The sequence below is a fragment of the Anguilla anguilla genome, chromosome 11 (genome assembly GCF_013347855.1).
Source record: "Anguilla anguilla isolate fAngAng1 chromosome 11, fAngAng1.pri, whole genome shotgun sequence".
Taxonomy (NCBI): domain Eukaryota; kingdom Metazoa; phylum Chordata; class Actinopteri; order Anguilliformes; family Anguillidae; genus Anguilla; species Anguilla anguilla.
In genome coordinates, this window is record NC_049211.1 from 10,431,165 (window position 1) to 10,452,312 (window position 21,148).

General features: G+C 40.4%; 3 protein-coding genes across 5 annotated transcripts; 2 read left to right on the forward strand and 1 right to left on the reverse strand.

Annotated features, from left to right (window-relative positions):
• Positions 1-78: 78 nt before the first annotated feature.
• LOC118207608 (myo-inositol 2-dehydrogenase-like) lies at positions 79-8,612 on the reverse strand. Of its 2 annotated transcripts, none has more exons than XM_035381368.1 (9): positions 8,157-8,612; positions 5,743-6,315; positions 4,844-4,914; positions 4,336-4,444; positions 4,108-4,238; positions 3,584-3,691; positions 3,225-3,343; positions 2,783-2,939; positions 79-1,597 (listed from the first exon to the last, which is right to left on the reverse strand). In XM_035381368.1, exons 1-9 carry the CDS (start codon positions 8,177-8,179, stop codon positions 1,452-1,454), a joined length of 1,437 nt encoding a protein of 478 aa, XP_035237259.1. In that variant the 5' UTR covers positions 8,180-8,612; the 3' UTR covers positions 79-1,451. The 2 variants fall into 2 exon arrangements, with proteins under 2 accessions (XP_035237259.1, XP_035237258.1); XM_035381367.1 differs by having other exon boundaries at positions 7,440-8,609.
• Positions 8,613-9,227: 615 nt separating this feature from the next.
• rer1 (retention in endoplasmic reticulum sorting receptor 1) lies at positions 9,228-16,491 on the forward strand. Of its 2 annotated transcripts, XM_035381374.1 has the most exons (8): positions 9,228-9,298; positions 12,151-12,238; positions 12,473-12,577; positions 12,785-12,884; positions 13,174-13,252; positions 14,279-14,414; positions 14,613-14,667; positions 15,994-16,487. In XM_035381374.1, exons 2-8 carry the CDS (start codon positions 12,158-12,160, stop codon positions 16,002-16,004), a joined length of 567 nt encoding a protein of 188 aa, XP_035237265.1. In that variant the 5' UTR covers positions 9,228-9,298; positions 12,151-12,157; the 3' UTR covers positions 16,005-16,487. The 2 variants fall into 2 exon arrangements, with proteins under 2 accessions (XP_035237265.1, XP_035237264.1); XM_035381373.1 differs by having other exon boundaries at positions 14,613-16,491.
• A 2,506-nt stretch (positions 16,492-18,997) lies between these two features.
• Positions 18,998-21,066, forward strand: LOC118208368 (taste receptor type 1 member 1-like). The gene is made up of 4 exons (XM_035382974.1): positions 18,998-19,013; positions 19,179-19,476; positions 19,589-20,335; positions 20,765-21,066. The coding sequence occupies exons 2-4, from the start codon at positions 19,207-19,209 to the stop codon at positions 21,023-21,025; spliced, it is 1,278 nt and encodes a 425-aa protein (XP_035238865.1). The 5' UTR covers positions 18,998-19,013; positions 19,179-19,206; the 3' UTR covers positions 21,026-21,066.
• The last annotated feature ends 82 nt before the right edge of the window (positions 21,067-21,148 follow it).

A 21,148-nucleotide genomic window follows, 5' to 3' on the forward strand; every position in this document is an offset into this window, starting at 1 on the left:
TTAAGGGAATTACAAATGCAAAGGACTAACAAGTAAACTACTTAATGATCACTCAGACTAAATTACCTAAGACTGCTGTTCACAACTAAAAAGGTCTTTATTTACCCGGGAGATTAAAACCCTGGGTCACCTGCTACTTCTCAAGTAACCTATGAGCTTAGCAAATGTAAGAGGAGCCACGAATGACACTGCCACTGTAATGCAAGTTGACACATAAAAAGCATATATTGAGGAATTTACAATAAAAGAGGAAGTAACGCATTTACAGATATTTTATATTTTCTTTTACAGGTCCATTGCTGCAGTAGTTGCAAAACTGCTTCTCTCTACAGCAGCCTTTAACAAACAAGAACGCAACAGAACTGGTAAAACAAGGAATTAAAAAATCTTTCATGTGAACAATGAACAATGAACAGCAACTAAGCAACCACACATATATTCACACATGGTAATTTTACTATAAAGCCCAGGATGAAATGTGGTGGACACACACACACACACGCGCACACACACACTTTCATGCAATGTTAGGCAGGTGTTCTTATAGTACTGCTATAGCTTTACTGTGTTTATCAGTACTGTGTTTATATGTATCAGCCATACATATATGCCTCAAAAGTTAAAAATAAGATTTGTAGTATTTACATGGTTATGGTGAAAGTGAAATTTTAACAACAGTGAAAATACAGAGGAAAACTTTAGAGTAAAAGTAAGTTTCAGTACTATGGTCTGTATAGCAAAGAGATTGTACATTGGAATGCTAGCTCTTTGAGCCAACGTGCAAGTTGCAACATTTGTTCATTTTGTTTGCTCTTATAATATTTGGCATCCCAATTCCAATGCGTAATATTGGACGGCACAAAAAATTCAGTACTCTAGCCATGTTCATATTAACATTGCATGTACACCAACCTCTGCCACCACCTTCCTATGCTTTTTGTTTTTCAGAACATAAAAAGGCAAGCAAGGTGTAAGTGTACAAGCCAAAATCAAACAGGTACTACACTTTTAAATATATTGCTTCTTGCACTGGTGAACCATATTTTGGACATGAATATAAATAACAAGATTAACCAATTCTTACATCATAGTTCGCACACTAACTAACTGCAGTGGTCTTGGTGTATGTTTGGTATGCTGAAGTTTACATAATTCAGATCTAAAAAATGCCTTGCATTGTGACAAAGTACCTCATATTTTAGCCACTTAAAACCTCATAATCCATACGACCCACAGAGGTGCAGAACCGAAGCACTGAACGAACTGTCAGTAAGGAAGCACTGGTCTCGGGTGGTAAAACTACAGTATGCACAACGTATTTCACACAAAGAAGGGAAAACAGAATGAGTATTCGGTGAACAGACGAGCTGAAATTCTCGTTTGCTGGAATTGTCTCGCCTTCATAATGGCCCGGGTGCAGCCTCGCTGTGGGCAGGTGAGGTTAGGCGCGGTCAGGCCTCGGTCTTGATGACCATGATTTTCGGCGAATCGTCGCGTAGGTCGACCGCAGAGCCGTTCTTCCACGACTGCTCCGCGGCTGCGGCCACCTGGACCGTCCACAAATACTGCTCTTTGGTGATGAAAGGAGGCTCCACGCCTGCCGAAGAAAGATCAAACAACCGCTCACCCACAAATTCAACTGTACAGGGTAGTACTAAGTGTGCTATTCACGGCAGTACTCAAAGATGTTTACACAAAGATGATTCTGCCCAAAATCTGTTCCTCAGAAAGAAAACACTACGTCAAGCAGCAATTTAATTTACGCACTTTCCTCTTGGATAGGCCACCAATGGTAATACTTTTAAAAGGGTTTGTTAGCATTGCCTTATTTGGACTGGGCCTCATTACTAACATCACAACTGTCTTTAAAATGCTGCATTTACAGGATATTTAGTTTTTGATGAAAATGTAAATCTATATGCTTAATCTGGATAGTGTGAGTTCACCAGACTTTCTAATATTTAAATATATAATGACAAGATTTTCTGTTGCCAACTGAAAATATAATTTTACACTCTGTTATAAAGCAACTGTCTCAAACCGGTGATTCCCAACCTCGGTCCCGTGTATGCTGGTTTTTGCCCCAATCACAGGGTGTGATTCCAGATTTTTAACAAGCTGTTAATTTTTCTTAATTAGGTGTTTTTCATGTTTAGAGGGATTATACACCCTTGTGTTTGCAATATAGCACAATAAGCACAATGTGAACTTTGGCCTATTCTTCATGGCGTGCATAGCTATTTCTGACATAATGTGTCTTAAGAGGGTAAATAATCCCTCTAAACATGACAAGAACCCAACTGAGGAAAAATGTACGACTTGTTAAGATCGCAACTGTGGTTGGAATGAAAAACAGCACACAGGGGCCACCCCCAGGACCGAAGCTGGGAAACAACTCCAGCACAATTCCAGCAAAATTTTTCATAGATCACACATAACATTAATAATTCTTCAGAGAAACCGTCCTAAAAAAAACACTTTTAGATTTAAGATTTATAATTATAATGCAAATACCAGTGAGGAGGAAAAGGGAAAAATTTCCACTCTGCCCTCTAGCGGCAAAGAAATGAATAAATAAATACAGACAGACAGACAGAGAGAGAGAGATAGATAGACACACACACAGACAGAGAGAGAGAGAGAGATAGATAAATAGATAGATACACAGACAGAGAGAGAGAGAGAGAGATAGACAGATAGATAGACAGACAGACAGAAGTACAGGAAGTGGGCTTCAGACAGAGGACTGCACGTGGGCGGATCACTAGAACACTTCACAGACCTCTGAGGGTCCGCAGGAAGTGGCGCAGCAGCTCCCGGTAGGCGTCCAGGAAGCGGTCAGCAGTGGACTGCAGAGACAGGCCGGACGACGTGCTGCGGTCGCACACTCCCAGCGGATTCCTGTTCTCCATCTGCAAGGAGCCCTCCGATCCGTGGACCTGGAGCACAGCGCACAGGTCGGGACACGTCACGCACGGACCCCACCGTGTTCATCCGCCGACAAACACGGCCCTCTGCAGGCTTTGCACATCTGCCATTTGATTTAATTTAATTATGCTACAGCACCATACCGACTAGTAAGTGCTTACAAAGAACACGTGACATCATTCATCCTTTCAGTTCTGGTGGAGGCTCTAGACTTTGTCCACAGTCATACAGGAACTCCCTACCATATATAAAACACGCACACATGCACACACACACACACACACACGCACACACACCTCAAGTCTTTGGTCGCAGCTCTTGTGGCAGTGCTGGCTGATGTCCAGTGAGGCGATGGCGCCGCTGGGGAACTTCATGCTGACGGTGACCGAGTCAGCATCATCCACTGAAGCCACCTCTGCAGAGCACAGCAAGGAGACGCCTCACTTTCACTGCCCTCCACACGCAAAACCATCCTACTACAAACAGAGCGTATTCTACCAAACAGGGAAGGCAAATGCATCTCTACTCTACTCTGAAGTCTGAAGAGGTCAAGGCCGATGGGTCTATAAATCTGACTTAATACCCAAATACAAGTATTTAAATATAAAGCATTATGAGCCGTCCAACATTAACACCACAGTAATTAAAGGCTAACCTGCGCAGAATGCATGTCCCAACGAAAATATGGTGTCTGGGATGCGTTCACCCAACAGCCAGCATATGACATCAATGTCATGCACCGCCATGCTGAAGAATATGCCACCTGTAGAAAGGGAGACAGCTAGTCACCTTACATCCCTCACATCAGCTACCTTGCATTTATTCAACAGACTCTCTTTTCCACAGCATCTTAGCCAATGAAGCGCACACATCAGGATTACCAAGAGAAACAGTATCTACAGGATAAAGGCTTTGACCACACATAGAGCTGGTACTGGTCCAATAAGAGGTGCTAGAATAATCACTAATTTTCACACCGTATTCAAGACAGCCAAACTGCACAGCTGACAGACTGCTGAATGACCCCACTGTACAGGTTGTTTTAACATTTCATTGAAGTGCCTGAAACAGCTTGTCCAAGATATCCCCTCCGGACCAGACCACCAAGGAAGGGGGATTTATCATTGTCTACAGACAGCCTGAGGGAAAGGTATCCCTGTCGAGCCGAGAGCTTCGTACCGGATGCCTTGATCCTGGCCACAGTGGGGCGGGGGTAGAGACGGCTCACGGCCGCAACCTTCTGTATTCTCCCCAGGGTGTCGCTCTCGTTCACCTTCTTGTACAGATACTGCAGGGCCGGGTCGAAGCGCCTAAAACAGACCCGTTTGTTAGGCCCGGGCTCTACAGGACAGAACTGAGGAATTCGTAAGGAATCGTTAGACTGTCGGTCTGTGTGGATGTACGCACTTGTAGAAGCCACACACCAGCGGCATCCCGTGTCTCTCCGCCTCATCGAAACAGGACTCCGCGATCCGTCTGTCTAAGCTGGGCAGCTTCTCACAGAACACACCTTTACCTGCAAAGCACAGCAAGTACGGTGACGGGCAGTCCACGTTGTGCAGAATGCATTTCATATGGTGTGAGATGAAAAGCAGAAAACTGAACTAGCTCTGGGCAGGTAAATCCACACAGCATGGAGAGCAACCTTATAATGCAGGGTCAACTAATTGTTCACTTTCATAATAAATGCAATGCAGTGAGTGTTTATAAATGTAAAAAAATATATATAAATTGCACTCAAGAAGCTTGTGTGCTGTCACAATTGCATTTCTCAGGGAACTATTTTTAAACACTACAACTGAGTCAAACCATATATGTAAAATACAAGAGCCCAGTCAATGTACCTGCATTTCTTTATTGTGCTTAGAACTTGGGTACCTTCACTGACACTATTTCTAACCCATAATTAACTCACCTGCTCTTAAGGCACATAGGACTATTTTCGAGGCCTCTTTAGGAGGGGAACAGACCAAGATTCCGGCGACACTGGAAGAAGAGAGTAAATGAACTCAAATCAGTATAAAGGACCCTTTCTGTCTAACCCGTTCCTGTAACACCAGACAAAAATAAGACTTATTTTCCTTAATGAATAGCTCCCAGCAGAGTACACATATTTACACAGCAGTTTTTCAAATTAAATGAAGCTCCCTTTTTATTCCCCCTTTCCTATTCTCACCTAAATTAATCCGCCAAATTGTAACTGTATCCCCATCCCACTGCTGTAATACCCTCTGTAATATTTGAGCTAGCGCACACCAGCATGTGCACCTGATGAAATGTGTTAATTATTGTGAATGTGAAACTGCCACAGCCATCACAGGCAGATCACAGGCACATGACTGACAAGCGGAATCATTAATCAGCGATGAGGCACAGAGTACCCAACGGACCACGCCCTTCCTCCTTGGGCCACATTATGCGACCAATTCCCCATTTTCAGGCAGGATACTCAAACACAGTCAACTGTGATATACTGCGAATACAATCCAGACAACAGGACCCATACTGTACTGATAAACATCACCTCAGCAGCACATGCTAAATATGAGCTGCAGTATAAGACTAACAGAGTTAATGTACTTCATGAAGAGCGTGTAGGCTCTTTGATTCTTCACGGGTGAATAAGGGCAGGACGTCAGTGACAGATATGTCAGTCATTTCCTTCTCTGATATGTTTGACTATGTTTGGCAGGGATTAAGATGGTTGTGCTTGAAACACGTAACGATAATGTTGCCTCACAATTTCTTCTTGAACAGGATTCCCCAAGGTGCTTATAACCTGGCTGAGAGAGGGGGGGCCAGGGCGGGACCTACCGCTGGTCACTCAGCACGATGTCCGTGTCGACGGCCCGCAGCACCCTGGTGTGCGCCAGGTGCTCCTGACTGAACACGGTCTCCACCTCCCAGCGCTGCTCCTCCACGATGTACAGCAGGTGGCACCCTTTCTCCTCCACCAAGCTCTGGCACAGGGCCCTGCTGCCGGTGCCCACCCCGAACAGGGCCAGGCCCACGCCCGCTGCGCCCAGCTCCCCCTCCCCGAACGCGCAGCGCGTGCCAGCCGAGTTCGAGGGCTCCGGCACCGCCAGCCAGGGGCTGGAGCTGGACGCGGGCGCCGTGGGCTCGGGGCTTCTCAAGCGGGACGGCGGGAGGGCGTGGGACCTGCCGGCGGACGTAGAGGGGGCGGCGTGGCCCGGGGCGGAGGCCGCGCCCTGTCTGCAGGACGTAGAGCTGATGCTGCTGGAGTGGATGGGGGGCCCCGGCTGGAAGGCGGGCGACGGGAGGGAGGTGAAGGGGTTCCTGTGAAGGATGAGCTGAGGCTGCAGGGCCAGCGTCGACGTGGAGTCCAGCTCCACAGGTGAGCCAGGCTGGAGCTCTGTCTCCGAGGGTCTGTCAAGAACAAAATACGCCACAGCCTCTCGATAACGTGTCCAGTAGACATATTATACATAACATACCATAGCTTTTCTGTCATAAACAGTGAAAACTGAAACACAGCAGTGAACCATTCACAGTTTTAACTGCTGAAAACCGAGATTGGCTCATCTAATCTCTAAGGGAAATGAAACAAAGGCAACATCCTGTTTACTAAGAAGCAGCTCTTGGTGTACTGTAGTCTCAGTTTAGTGTTGTGTTAATGGTAGTATGCATCAGTTTAGGCAGAATAGTGAATTAGTTACTGAATAAGTCTGCAAAGATCTTCAAGTTCTAGTTCACTACAAATTCCATACAGTGGTCGCTGTTTACAGGTACATTAAAAATGTCGTGCATCTTAAAAACTGTTTATGCCATTTTTTTTTTTTTTCTTTACCTTTCCTCCCAGTGTACCAGCTTACCAGCATATTACTGGCAACAGAAGACAGCATTTGATGCTCAGCTGTAGCAGTCTGTAGATGCCCTATTCTCTAGAGGGGTTACTATAGAAACTCTCCCACAATGGGCAATGCTACTGCCAGTCGAGTTCTCTAATAAGAGGAGGTGGGTATTGTGGTTGTGCAAGGCAACTTTTAGGGTCAATTGTCTGGTTGTGTCTTCATGGTATCGTATCCTACATAGTCACAAACAACTTGGATTTAACGTACTACTACGACTACCACCTATATATGTTTACTACAACGACCGGGCTAATCTCACTGAAACTTAGGCTAGTTCAAAGACGGACTCGGAATATATAAAAAGTTGATACACATGGTGCTGTATAACTCTATGACCAACTTTAATTATATAGCGTTGGTTAATTACAGTGTAGCATTCGCTAGGTTACAAGCTTGTCGAATGTAAACATTAGTAATGCATCTAGCAAGCAAGTAACACGGTTGCATCGATGCTCAAGCGGTGGCAACAACTTCAACATGTCCAGGGTTTAACAACTAGCCGCCAAATAACGTTATTGTTGATGCAGAATATGGTGCGGTACTACGGCAAAGCAGAAACTGGCTGACAACAAATGTTATTTGTTTTACGTTCTACGCAAGAAACTCATATCAAACCGAAGTTACTAGTACCATACTTACATGAGATGGGGCTTTCGGTCCCACAGTTTGGCAAGGCGTTTGTTTCGATAATGCCTGGCCGAGGCTAGGTGCTCAAGTATCCGATCTCTACGGACCCTAACCGTGATTTCACAAGATCTGCAGTACAATATTTCCACCAAGGTCCTCTCGCCAGAGTTGTGTTGCTCCACCACATGTCTTTTCACTCCTAAATCGCTAAACTCCGCTGCATAGTCATGCAATGTCTTCTTTTTTCTTCCCATCTTCAGAACAAAATCAACCGCTTCAGTGTAACGTTATGACGTTTTCCAAGCCAGTAACGCTTATGAGCTACCCAGCCCCCTGTCCTCAAAACAGAATCGTTTTCGTTATACTAGTCTGGTAACGGAGTGCAATGTGAAACTCTAATAGCTAATGTTTACTAGATGACAAGCCATTCAAAGTTATCTTGTTGGCTAGCTACACGGAACGGGATTCTTTTGTCTTTAGCTAGATAGCTAATTGCAAGGTAGTCTATAAGCCTCGTTGTTATTTAATTTAATTAGCTAGTTGCATAGAGAGTGCTAGCCAATCAGCTATTGTATGTCGCTGGCTGACAACCCTAACCTCAGAAGTAAAATTTTATTAGCGAACGTTAGCTAGCAATACTGTGTTCTCGTCAATGCTAGTGATTACTTTTATTTCAAATTAAATTAATTTCCATTATTTTTCAATCCATCCGTTTGTTTTTTCTTTTACCTTATTGCAAAACTCCATTGCATCTCTGTATTTCCGTTTGGGACTGCTAAAGTAAACGGTGATGTTTACTTTTCCGGCTTTTTCCGGATCTTGTTCAGCTAACGTTTGCTAGCTAACTATGTAAACTTTTTTGAAACTCTGAGATGTCCTGTACCTAAAGAATGAACTATAAATCGTTCATAAATTATTTGCTTTGAAAAAACAGAGGCTGTCTTAGGCGATATCGTGCCATAATCATAATTTCTGATTTTCGATGCGAATAGTCCATCTTCCGGGCTGCTGGGGATGTTGCTCCTCCTCAAATTGTCCCTGCGTAAACGCCCCTTCAGAAGCACGACATCACCCAGTTAAAAAAGATCGCCAGGTCGCAGGTGTGCGAACATCCATAACAGCCCAATAATGTTTCGGAAACCTCACGGCAGCTATACCTCGATACCCTCATGTGCAGTGCTGATCACGTTGGGTAAAAATATTTGAGAACCACGAGTTTTCCAAATTCTGTGAATTATATATATATATATGGCGATATGGGGTTGCCACAATACAAGATTGACACCTGTTGCGTCAGGATAAGATACCATTCCTCGGGTTAGCAGAAGTCATTAAGTTGCTTTCCCAGTGTCGTCAACAGATCATGTGTTGTGAACTATTCAAGTACATATGTTTGAATTGACAAGAATATGTTTACCCCTCTCTCACTTTAATTTTCTGATCTAAATGAGCAACTAAACTTCTTTTTTTTTGGTCACCAGGAATTCCTCATAGCGGATTACAGTTCAATAATATTCGTGCTAAAAGTATTGTGTCTTAATTTTTGGTCCACGTTTTGGGTCATACAGAGATAAACAGTTAAATGTCCCCAGAATGATCACCTAAGGTTTCGTATTCATGACCCCAGAAATTGTAACGTCTTCGGTAATACCCAATACCCGAATTAATTGGTTTCCCAGCTAGCACACTAAATCGCCGTGTATCCTCCAGCGGCTCATCAAATCTCGAGGATCATCAAATACCAGGAAGTCGGGACGGCTCACTCTGAAATCTATTAGTCTAGTCTATATGTATTTTCAGTGCTACGGAAGCAGTGACGTGTTCACATTGGGGGCGACCTGGAGCTCGTAGTGACACAGCGGCAGCCGCGGGTAAGTGATTTATTTCGCTATCTGTGTGAATATAACAGATTTTCGCCCAGCAAGAATATGTATTGTGCCATTTCATTATATGGAGGAACTCGGCACTAAAATTATTTGACAAAAAACTCAGCCATTTCCTCAATATTTTTAGTCTAGGTTAGATAGTTCTCTCAGCTACCAAGCGTCGTTTTTTGCTTGCCCGGAAGTGAGTTGTTCATTTTGTGCGGTCGTTTCTGGTCATTGTAGTTATGTAAGTATCGACTGGGTGGTCTTGACGTGGCGTGGGGAAGATTTTAGACTACAATATCCAGTTTTCTTTAGATAGGTGCGTAGTCAGAATGGATCCAATTATCTACTGGAACGTGTAGTCTTGTTGCTAATCTTTGTTACTTGACCGGAACGAAAAATGGCATTAATAAAAACTACAAATTCCAGAACGGATGTAGTTTTTGTATAAAGAAGGGGGTAGCTAATTAACGTTGAGTTGCCTGATGTTATATAGCTATTGGTATGTTTGCAATTGCTCTTATTTGAAAACGATACCTTTTTTTGTGGTAAAATGCGTCATAACATTAAAACAATTGGCTATATACCGGCAAAATGTTTTCGTCTGGTTAAACCACCTTACACCACTTCATCGTATCTCCTGGAATGTAACATCCACTAGTTAGCTAAATAAGCAAGCTAGATACTTAGGCTAACACTAACTAGCCAGCCCTGTCAGTCATGTAGTTGCAGGTTCCCACGCCAATGATTAATATGCATTCCTACACTTTGAATTATATTTTAAATAACGTTGGCGGATTCTACTGGGTTGCGTTTACCTTAATACTAGCGATTGGTGTAGATCAATCTACTTCTAACAGGCTACGCGAGTCTAAGTTAGCTAGCTGATGTTAGTTTGCAACTACACGTAGTGTAGTGAAACAGAAATTGTCAGCATAGCTAGCTAGCATAAATGTTGGCTAGCAACGAGCTAAGTTAGTGGTAATTTCTCCACCTTTGGACCTACAAACGAACCAACTTTAATGAAAAAAGAAATGTTAAGATATTTTTATCTTAGGAGTTACTTGCGAGAACATTTCCTGGTCTGTTGGATAGAATGTAACATTAGCGCTGTAATAAAGCAAGCTACTGTTGCTAAGTACTGATGTGGGGTTGTATTCTTTAAAATAGAAAAATAACTGTGGCATTTTCTTCCTAACGATATATACATTTACACTACGAAAATCTAATTCAGGTTTGAATTTGAACTGTAGCTAGCTCCAGTCCTTGTTCACATGGAAACGCATAAACATCGAATAGGCTGTTAAATTCTATTCAACTAAGGAATTATTTGCACGTACAAAAGGGAAACCCTAAAGAAGGCTCTGAGTGTCGTATAATGGTTTCTACCTGGCACAAACCGATTTTTATGATCAAATATTAGGCTAATTCTCCACTCCTTTCAGAGAGTCTTCTGTTAAGTGTATCTATACAGACTACTTTCAATCACAAAATAATAGTTTCAGTGTCATCAATTGCAACTAAACTGATTGCACAACCAAGAGCATTCGAATACTGTTGAAATGTGCAGATGGCAAAAATATGTTTGTGACTTAGCCATAGAAGTATTTATATAGCCGAACACAAACTGAACTTTAGAACATACAAGTCTGTGTAAACTGTATATTGCCTTTGTTCATTGCTCAAAATTCCCATACTGGATTTGCTGCAGTGTGGGAAAAAAATCAGCATTTTTTAAACTGTAGTTGCACCTGTGCAAGTAGGTGCACATTATCTGTGGAAAATTGGGACATCTCATCATTGGGTTAATATGCTTATGTGAAATGGTAAATGGACTGCATTTATATAGCGCTTTTATCCAAAGCGCTTTACAATTGATGCCTCTCATTCGCCAGAGCAGTTAGGGGTTAGGTGTCTTGCTCAAGGACACTTCGACACGCCGAGGGCGGGGTTTGAACCGGCAACCCTCCGACTGCCAGACAATCGGTCTTACCTCCTGAGCTATGTCGAAATGATGTCAGTATTACAGGCAATAAAATTGCGAGCGATGTGCAAATAAATTCAATTAGCATTTGAACAGTGTGAATGTAAACAGGCACAATGGTTGATCATGACTTGACCTGTGAGTTATGAATGAAAATGCAGTTTTATTCATGTGGAAGATCTCTTAATGTCACAGGAAGAATGATGTAATCAGTGCCACACTGCTGAGCAGAGGTTTCAGTTTTTTAGCTTTCATTATTTATTTATGTATTGCCACTAACATCTTCAGATTATTTTTTGAAAGTAACAACTTAAGTTGTGTTCCAGCATTGATGTGGTGCTTGTTGTGCTTCTAGTGGCAAAAAACAGGTTCTGTCAATGTCCACTATTCTCCAGCAGGTGGCCCCAAAATTTGACAAAAAATATTGGCACTAGTGCTTTTACAGATGTTTGCATACTTGCTGGTATACTACAGAGCTCTTGGTTCTGGGTTTGTAGTTTAGTAACAACCTAGTAAATTGTATTTTAGTATTCAAGTATAATATAAAATAACTCAGGAAATTAATGAAAATAAATTTTCTCGAAGTGAAAATAGCAACACTGAAGTGTAAAGATGCATACATAAGTTGTTTTGATTAATGAAACCACCCCTAATCTACTGATGTTACCATTTTAACTGTGTTTTGGATGATGGCAATGACATAGTTTTTGCTGTTGGTTGCACAATACTTTAATCATTGCTTCATGAGAAAATAAAACCTTAGAACTGAGTTTAACCTGTCACACTAGAAAAGAAAGCTAGCATTTCCTCATGATGGAGGATCATTCACAAAGTTTTAAAATGAAGAACCTTTTAAACACTTCTCCTGCAGAAACAGAATGTCAGAAGGGGACAGTGCTGGAGACTCGATCCATGGGAAGCCATCGGCCATCGGAACCTTTTTCACGCGGGTGGGACAGGTAGGATCTATTTGTTTGTTGCGCTTCTTTTTGGTGTTCTGTTGCAATGTGGAGGAGGGTTAATAATTACATCACTTCCATGTCTATCTAAGTGCAATCCAAAGCTCCTGAAAGCCAGTGAAATAATGTAAATACCCAACCAGGCTGAACAGACTTCCCTGTCCAACTGAACTTGGGTCAGTACAGTTTCTGTGTATGGGCTTCTTGTCATTTTTACTGCCTCTGGTTTCCCAGATTTACCAGTCGTGGCTAGACAAGTCAACACCATTCTCAATTGGGCGATGGGCAGTGACTGTTCTTCTAGCTGCCATATACATGATAAGAGTGTACATATTACAGGTAAACCTTTCAGCACTGTCAGTGCATTTTGTTTCTTAACCGTAGTGGTGTTTTAAATTTCCTTTTTTTAATTCACCGTGGATGTTTAAAAAAAAACAATACTTTTGAGTACATTTAAGTTAATTGTATAAAGTAATATGCTCTTTATTATTAAGTGGTTTTGCTCATTAAATATTCAATGTCTTTTCATTTCTTTTGTGTTTGCAGGGTTGGTATATAGTTACATACGCTTTGGGAATTTACCACCTCAACCTGTTCATTGCATTCCTGTCACCAAAAGTGGATCCGTCACTATTGGATGATCCAGGCATGTTTAGTTTCAATTCCTCATTGAAAAATAAAGCCCAGTGTTTACAAAGCATTATTTTAATGCATACTTTAAGCTTGGTTCTTCAGTAAAACAAAACAAAACCTAAGAAAATCACATTGATTATTTTAACTGCTTAATGTAGCTGGTGGCCCCAGTTGGAAGTTCCATGTCTTTTCCTTATTCCTGTACACGTATGAGCAATATGACCTGTTCTGCCAGCATGTTCGTGAATGGCCAGTAGCGTTTGTGCATTTAGCGCTAACCCCGCCCCCTTCTGTTTCTCCAGATGAAGGACCTGCTTTGCCTACGAAGCAAAATGAAGAATTCAGGCCTTTCATCCGGAGGTTGCCTGAGTTCAAATTTTGGTGAGAATTTTTAAACATTTGCATTAGTGTTGCCGGACCAAATATCCTCGAACCATCTTGGTTTTCACGCAGACCTGAGGACCAGTGCTGGTCCTAATATGGCACCAGGAAACAATCCACCTCAGGTGTGAATTCACATTGTAGGGGACAAAGAAAACCTGTGCGTAAATGTTTGGAGCATTGCTGTTGTTTTTGCAATGGTTGTGGAGCGTTTCTGAAGGACTTGGTGCGGGTGAAAACACTGATCTCTGTGAGGTGAATACATTTTTTCGGGGAGAAGTGATTGCAGAGTGGGGACTTTTCCCATTTCTCGCATTACTGCTGTTCTGCTCCTGCATTATTTATTTGGATTTGTGCATATTTTCTTCCTTTTTCTGAATATACAGTACTGGCACAAGTGATGGAAAGGCTGCAGTTATAAACAGATTTAGATGATTAGTGGCATATCTTGCAGCAATTGCTCTTTTTGGCATAATAAATGTAATATCAACTGAGTAAATGAATAAATGATTAGCGTGTGTGTTAATAAAGTAGTCATCATTGCATTTTCCCATATGTATGGCGGAGTGTAGCACAGTGGGTAAGGAACTGGGCTTGTAACCGAAAGGTCGCAGGTTCGATTCCCGGGTAGGACACTGCCGTTGTACCCTTGAGCAAGGTACTTAACCGAAATTGCTTCAGTATATATCCAGCTGTATAAATGGATACAATGTAAAATGCTATGTAAAAGGTTGTGTAAGTCGCTCTGGATAAGAGCGTCTGCTAAATGCCTGTAATGTAATGTAAATGTATTAATGCATACCTACATGATTGAGCAGTCTAATGTATCTATTACTGATTTTATTTAATAATCGGCTTTAACATGTATTTCTTTTTCCTGTATTTTTCTACAGGAAGCGGTAATATTATATTTCAAATGACAGATGGTCACATATTTGTTACCTCTAGTGGTCAAGCGATGATGTATTACGTCTGACAAATTTGAGTGTCTGATTTTTTCTGTTTCATCGCGGTCTCTGTTTTTAGGCATTCTGCAACAAGAGGCATTGTCATTGCAATGATCTGCACATTCTTTGAGGCCTTCAACGTTCCAGTTTTCTGGCCAATACTCGTCATGTACTTCATCATGCTGTTCTGCATCACCATGAAGAGACAGATTAAGGTGTGGATTTGAGAATATCACATGCATAACGAAAGACAGTTTTACAATTTTATATTGGCACCATTTAACTGATTCCCGTATGATACTGGTTTTAAGCTGATTCAGATTGTAGGTTATTTGTAGTATATTTCTCATAGTTATTTCCTTTGACGTAAATCTCTCTCTCTTCCTCCCTCTCTCTCTTGCTCTCTCTTCCAGCATATGATCAAGTACAGATACCTGCCATTCACACATGGAAAAAGGACATACAGAGGCAAGGAGGACACAGGGAAAACTTTTGCTAGTTAAACAATTTCTGAAATGACAAAAAGTCATAATCAATAAGTGGTGGGCAAGGGATGGGATAGAAATAAAAAATAAGTCATGGAAAAGAGCTTTGATCCACTGTGACAGTGTTTGGTAGAAGGGAAGGTTGTGTGAGCAGATAATGCTTGCTTTGATTGAAAGAATATGGTGTGTGTGCGCTATGGAGAAATTGGCATCAGTTAAATTTTTTTGTGGATGAATGCAGTGTATTCTTCGCCTTGCTGTGTGGTAATGATTGTACAGGAGTTTGTTTAGTTATAGATTGCTATGAATCGCCCTTGTGCTCTGCTCAGCACTGTCTCATTGGTGACATTCTTCTCGTGACATTCTGTGATTTATTGGGGGGGGGGGGGGGGGGGCTGCATTTTTATCCATAACCTCTGGTCAAGTCATGATCCAACCATTGTGGCTTCTGTTAGTCTATTGATTGAAAAATCATTAATGTAGAAGAGAATTCTATTAGATCTATATGTATTACTCATGTCAGTTATTTATTACAGTTTTGTCTGTCAAAAGACTCAGAGTTTACCATAATCAGCACATACTGATTTTTGCCTTGGTAATAACTTATTTGGCTGTATCATCCAGACCACTGCTGCAGGCATCTGACACGATCACTTACACCTCCCATCTCGCTGAACATTAGCATAAATAGTTTCTTTAAGGTATTGCAGTCTGCCCAGATAGAGTGGAGCTCGAGTGCCAAAATGGAGGAAGTAATTGGAATCCACACTGTCCTACTCCTCCTGTAGTCGTTTATAATGCTTCAGTGCAGCCAGACTCGTGCCCTTCTGTTCTCTCACCGCTCGCTGTAGGTTTGGCCACATGTCACTTGGCAAACTGAGAGTGCAACTGTGCAGCTCATTTTACCTCATAGTCCCTGTGCTAAGCAAATCATTCCCCCTAGATTAGTATTAACTCTCTCATCGTGGTCTGATCTCATGTGAAATGAAGTACAACGCAGGGTTTTACTTGCGACCAGAAGAGATTTTTCTTTTTCTTTTTTTTAAATCCTTTTTTTATTTTTATTTTTACAATGACCTTTTACCTACCAAAGATCTAAGTAGGTACTGTTCAGTTAGTTTTCTTTAAAAGACCAGAATTTAGTTACATAGCTAGCTGTGCTATAAATCTTCGGGGAGGGGTCCATTCCATTAAGGTAGCATAGAGTCCAGTAGAGTCATGTTAATTTTTTGGCAACCTGTCATTATTTTTTTATTGTATCTAATCATTCCAGACAAAAACATTTTCTCCTTTCTCTCTTTCTTTGCAGAGCAAACATAAGACAAGTTGCTTTCTTTTAGTTTTGGGGTCTTGCACATTGGAGAGGGATATAAAGAATTTTTAAACCATTTTTGGGGCAGTTTTATTCAAGGTTTTGTGATAAAATGGCTTGTATTTGAAAACCTGGGAGAAAATCTGAAAACCTGGATCACCACTGTAGAGAAGGATCAAAACATTCTTTTTCCTGTCAAAGTGCATCATGTTTTCAAAGGGTTTTATTGATGATTTCTGTATTTTGAAGGTTAAATACTTTGAAATTATTCTGAACACCTTTAAAGTAAAGGTAAAGTTTCAAAATGTGGAATTCATAATGTTCTCGAAAACAGTAAATTCAGTACTGGCTTTATAAAATGTTTCTCAATTGACAAATTGCATGTTTTTTTTTTTTCATGTACTACAGGTTTAAAGATAAAAGACATGATTTTAATATCTCAGTGTAATTTTTCACTCCAAATGCTATTAAAGAGACATTGTCCCTTTAAATGTGGTGCTGACATGACTTATGCCTTCTTGTGTGGATCAGATTTTTTCAACTCATTCATTTTAATTATAATTATAAGAAGAATCATGATGACCTGAACAAGTGTGTGTGTGTGTGCAGTTAGCTATATCCTGTATACACCGTTGACAAATGTCTTATGCTGCAGATTAATCAATGTCACATTTGCAAGAGGAAGGGGCTTTACATGCAACATTTAGGAACACCTGTGCGGTGTCAGCAGGTCTATATTTTGACCTCATTGATATGAACACAACAATATAGAAGCTGGAGTGCTTCCAACAATGAGGTTTCCTATATTTTCATGTAATTTCCCTTCACTGGTCAGATTATAGTTTCACTCATCCTGAAAATATCCTTCCCCCCCAGCTACAATACAAAACCGTTCAATGAGCCTTAGCATGGTTCATGTAAATTAACTGATGTGCAATTGAATTGTGCTCTTACGGCTTATGGTCCCCTATTTTAGGAAGCTGCTCAGACACAGAATTATTTTTATTCACAATGTGTATGGGCCCAATGTATCACAGAATGTTTCTTTTCATGGTTGTGTTTTCTTAAGACTGCATTTTTCTGCACGCACCTGCTTCATCATCAGAGTCAATTTGGGATCTGCAGTCCTCAGCCTTAGTGTGCCTTGTAACTTCCTTGTTTCCCTGGAGACACAATGCTGTTAATGTCCCCACCTACATTTCAGTGTTTATCAGCAATGTAGTCTTGCAATGGCCAAGTGCACAAAGAATGCATATTTGGCATGTGGCTTGTACACATTAATTTATACACTTGCATCAATCTGATTTAATGAGTTTAATCTTTATAGGTAATGTTTTCCTCTGAATGTTCAAAGCAGGGAATTCTCAGAATATGCATACGATAGGCATGGTGTAGTAGAGTCAGTGTGTTCCCCTACATCTACTACACAAATGGGAAAATGTAATACTATTAGTGCTAACTATTCATTATTCCTCACAAATCCCAAAATGTTAGCCAAAATATTCTCCTTGAGTTTGAACTCTCAGCCTGTTTTCTGATTTGATCTGATAAATATTTCAGTGGGTACTGCATATTAAGTTTTCCTTAAAGTTCTCCTGCAGTATTAAATTAATTTAAAAAAACAATCGGTTTCAAATTTCAGATATATTGAGATGACTCAGGACATATTTTTATTTTACTTTTTTAAAGCAAACATTGAAATGAAAGCTAATCTGTTCCAATGAACAAACTGACTTAGAAAAATAAATCTGTAACATCTTAAAGTGTAAGAGTCCTTTCCTGTGTGGTGTTAAGAAATGTTTTTGTATAACCCTAACCCTAGAAGAAATTAAGTTGGTAATGCTAACTTTTACAGTCCCGTTAGTGCTAGGTATTTGCAGGATAAAAAGCCCATTGCCCATTTGTGCACATGAATGGGTCATTTCCACTGATAAAACGGGTACTTAGAAACACCTCCTTGGTTACCTATTAGTTCAAGTGACTTGTCTTGTAGTTATGAAAGGTTTAGGTTACTTATAGCCTGTGTGTATTTGTGTACTGAAATTAGACAATACTTGCTTTCTAATAGAGGTGTTTCCAGGAAAGTATTATCTCAATTCGAAGTGCACAATGAAACAATGCTATACCCAACCTAAACCTTTGTCACTTGAATTGATAGGTAATTCAGGAGATGTTTCAGCTTTAGTTACTTAGTCTTTACCTTTTTTAACCAGTGGTAATTACCAAATAATTAGATAATTTTACCTCATATTGTCCTGGTAAATATGTAGTACTTATCGAATGTAGAAGGAAGCCTTACCATGAATTTGTTTCAGATATCTGTCACTCTGTTATTATTGGAATTCAGTGTGTGTGGATGTGGGTGCATGTAATTATTGATGAGAAGTTAGCTAGTTGTACATAGGAATATAAATATTATTTAGTTGTATATGTCTATGATATTGGAAATTTATCAAAACTTTTGCAAATATCACATTTGAAAAAAGGAAGGAACTTTACATGCAACATTTAAGAAAACCTACACAGTACCACCAAGCAAATTTTAATGACTTGCCCATAGGACACTCTACAATATGAGACTTGGAGTGCTTCCAACAGTGAGGTTTCCAATATTTTCATTTAATTTCCCTTCACTGGTCATCAGATTATACTTGATCTCTACTTGATCTCATCAATACCGATATCCCTCAGCCAACCTATGTTATAAAACTGGTCAGGGAAAATCTGCTGAAGTAAACTGGATGAGTATTACTGCACCACCTTTACCTTTGTGCTTGTATTAGTAGGAAGGTACTGGTCAAGATACTGGGTGAAATATCTTTGATGTGAAGAATGCATCACATAATCTTTCTGTTTGCACTCTGTCTGTGCTTTTTTCAGCACTCACCTGCAAATGATTCCTGTGTGTCATCAGAGTTCAGTTTGACTGGTGATTATATTTTGGGAGGACTTTTTCCAGTGCACAGTGGAAAAAACCACGGTCCTTTTAACTTTCCTGTTGCCCTGCAGTGTGACAAGTAAGTACAGCTCTCAATGTGTGCACTTTTCAGCATCGTGTTTGCCAGTTTCATGTGGTAACAGTAAAATTCTCTTTCAAATTTAAAGCTCTTTCGTATACATTGGCTCAGTGATTAATTGTAAAATTTAATCAAGGATATTTCCATCATCTACATTTCCCACAGATTGCCATTCTCAGCACTGGGTTATCAGATGTTGCAAGTGATGAGGTTTGCTGTAGAGGAAATTAACAACTCAACCTCCATCTTGCCTGATGTGACCCTTGGCTATGAGATCTTTGACCATTGCTCAGACACACAGAATTTTCCATCAGTCTTTGAATTCCTTTTCAAAAATAGTTCTGTTGATATTCTTCGTTACTTTAAGGAGGACAGCCATAAAATTGTCTCTGTGCTTGGCCCCATTGGAAGCAGTCAAACTAGCACCATTGCACCATTTTTCATGATGGACCTTATTCCAATGGTAATTCATTTTTCTCCTACAAAATATCTTTTTGTCTTATATAGGTTGAAGTGACATTTTTTTGTTCTAAAATAAGTACTGTATAACTACATGATATTTTGTGAACTTACAGGTAAATTACGCATCATCAAGCACAAGTTTAAGTGATAAAGAGGCATTTCCATCCTTCCTACGAACAGTGCCCAACAACAAAGGTCAAGTACAGCTGATCATTCGCATTTTAGAGAAGTTTGAATGGAACTGGATTGCCTTCATAGGAGGCAACACTGACTACGGTGAAGATGCCCTTCAGCTCTTCAGTGATGGCATAAGAAACACCAGCATCTGCTTGGCCTACCAGGAGGAACTCACAAGAAACTCAAACTACAGTGTCACATTTAAGAATATCAACATGCTTCGTATAAACGTCATCATAGTTTATACTGTGAGGTTGTATGCAACTGAGTTAATTGCATCAGCCATAATGAACAATATACAGAACAAGGTGTGGATTGCATCTGATACCTGGTCTTTGAGTAAAGAACTTAGCACTCGCAAAGGACTCAGCACCATTGGTACTATTATTGGAATATCAGAGAGGGTTATGAGCTTACCTGGGTTTCCAGAATTTGTCCAGAAATCTCGGGGTGACAGTAAACATCCTCAATGCAAAAACGAAAAACTCCAGGAATTTGGGGCGACCTGTAATCAAGCTTGCTATAACTGCTCTTACATCGACCCAAACAAAATAATTACTGAAGATCCATCTTATAACTTTGCCATTTACTCTGCAGTTTATGTAGTGGCAAAAGCCTTACACAACATATTACATTGTGGTACAAAAGGGTGCAACAAGACTGAAAGAGTCTTTCCCTATAAGGTAAGTAGGTGTTGTGCATGAAAGCATTTTCTCCATGACTGTGTGTGCCTGGAGTAAATACATTTAGCTAAATAATTGTTAGTTTAAGTCTCCTTAACAAAACAGCAGTATAATGATAATGAGATTTTGAAAACATCTTAATACAGTTATTGCTGTAAAAACAGTGAACTGTTATCATGCTTACTGTGTTCTAATATTGATTTTATTTATTTAATTGTAACCCTAAACACAAATGACAGTGAGGTAGACTATCAGGAAAAAACTGCATTAGTGGAGGGTTTTTATTGATTTGATGGCATGCATAAAAAAATGTTTTAAGCCGGTGTGTAGGAATGAGACGAATCGTGTAAAAAGAGATCAGATTGGCCACAAAAACACTCTCTAACTCTTTCTTGTACAAGGGAAATTGATGCACTCTTGTCTTGTCAGCTTCTCAAAGAAATAAAGAGGTCAGACTTCGAGCTACTGAACCTCCGTATAAAGTTTGATGAAAATGGAGATTCTCCTTCAAGATACAACATAGTGTCCTGGAACTTGGACTATTCTGATCCGTTTCAGTACATTGGATCATATGACGCAGAACCGGCTGAGAGTATCAGTATTAATGAAACTCTTATTCACTGGTACACCAATGGAACAGTAAGTATTCTACTGCTTTATATACATGTTAACCCAGCAATCATGATCTGAATCATATCAGTAAAGGTTATGCGAGTTATGTTAACAGTTTCAGTCCTGACATAAAATCTAGCAATATGGTTACTAAGAAAGCATTTGTAGTAATCTAAACCTATTTTGTTAGTGAAATAAGCA

What these genes read in the sequence shown, in the direction of transcription:
- LOC118207608 (XM_035381367.1), bottom strand. Translation starts at nt 7,681, where the DNA reads ATGGGAAGAAAAAAGAAGACATTGCATGACTATGCAGCGGAGTTTAGC. An exon ending in CTGGTGTGTGGCTTCTACAA is followed by an intron (nt 4,239 to 4,335) that starts GTGCGTACATCC and finishes GGTCTGTTTTAG; the next exon opens with GCGCTTCGACCCGGCCCTGC. An exon ending in GCTGCGACCAAAGACTTGAG is followed by an intron (nt 2,940 to 3,224) that starts GTGTGTGTGCGT and finishes GCTGTGCTCCAG; the next exon opens with GTCCACGGATCGGAGGGCTC.
- rer1 (XM_035381373.1), top strand. Translation starts at nt 12,158, where the DNA reads ATGTCAGAAGGGGACAGTGCTGGAGACTCGATCCATGGGAAGCCATCG. An exon ending in TTTTCACGCGGGTGGGACAG is followed by an intron (nt 12,239 to 12,472) that starts GTAGGATCTATT and finishes CTGGTTTCCCAG; the next exon opens with ATTTACCAGTCGTGGCTAGA. An exon ending in TAAGAGTGTACATATTACAG is followed by an intron (nt 12,578 to 12,784) that starts GTAAACCTTTCA and finishes TTGTGTTTGCAG; the next exon opens with GGTTGGTATATAGTTACATA.
- LOC118208368 (XM_035382974.1), top strand. Translation starts at nt 19,207, where the DNA reads ATGTTGCAAGTGATGAGGTTTGCTGTAGAGGAAATTAACAACTCAACC. An exon ending in TGATGGACCTTATTCCAATG is followed by an intron (nt 19,477 to 19,588) that starts GTAATTCATTTT and finishes GTGAACTTACAG; the next exon opens with GTAAATTACGCATCATCAAG. An exon ending in AAAGAGTCTTTCCCTATAAG is followed by an intron (nt 20,336 to 20,764) that starts GTAAGTAGGTGT and finishes TTGTCTTGTCAG; the next exon opens with CTTCTCAAAGAAATAAAGAG.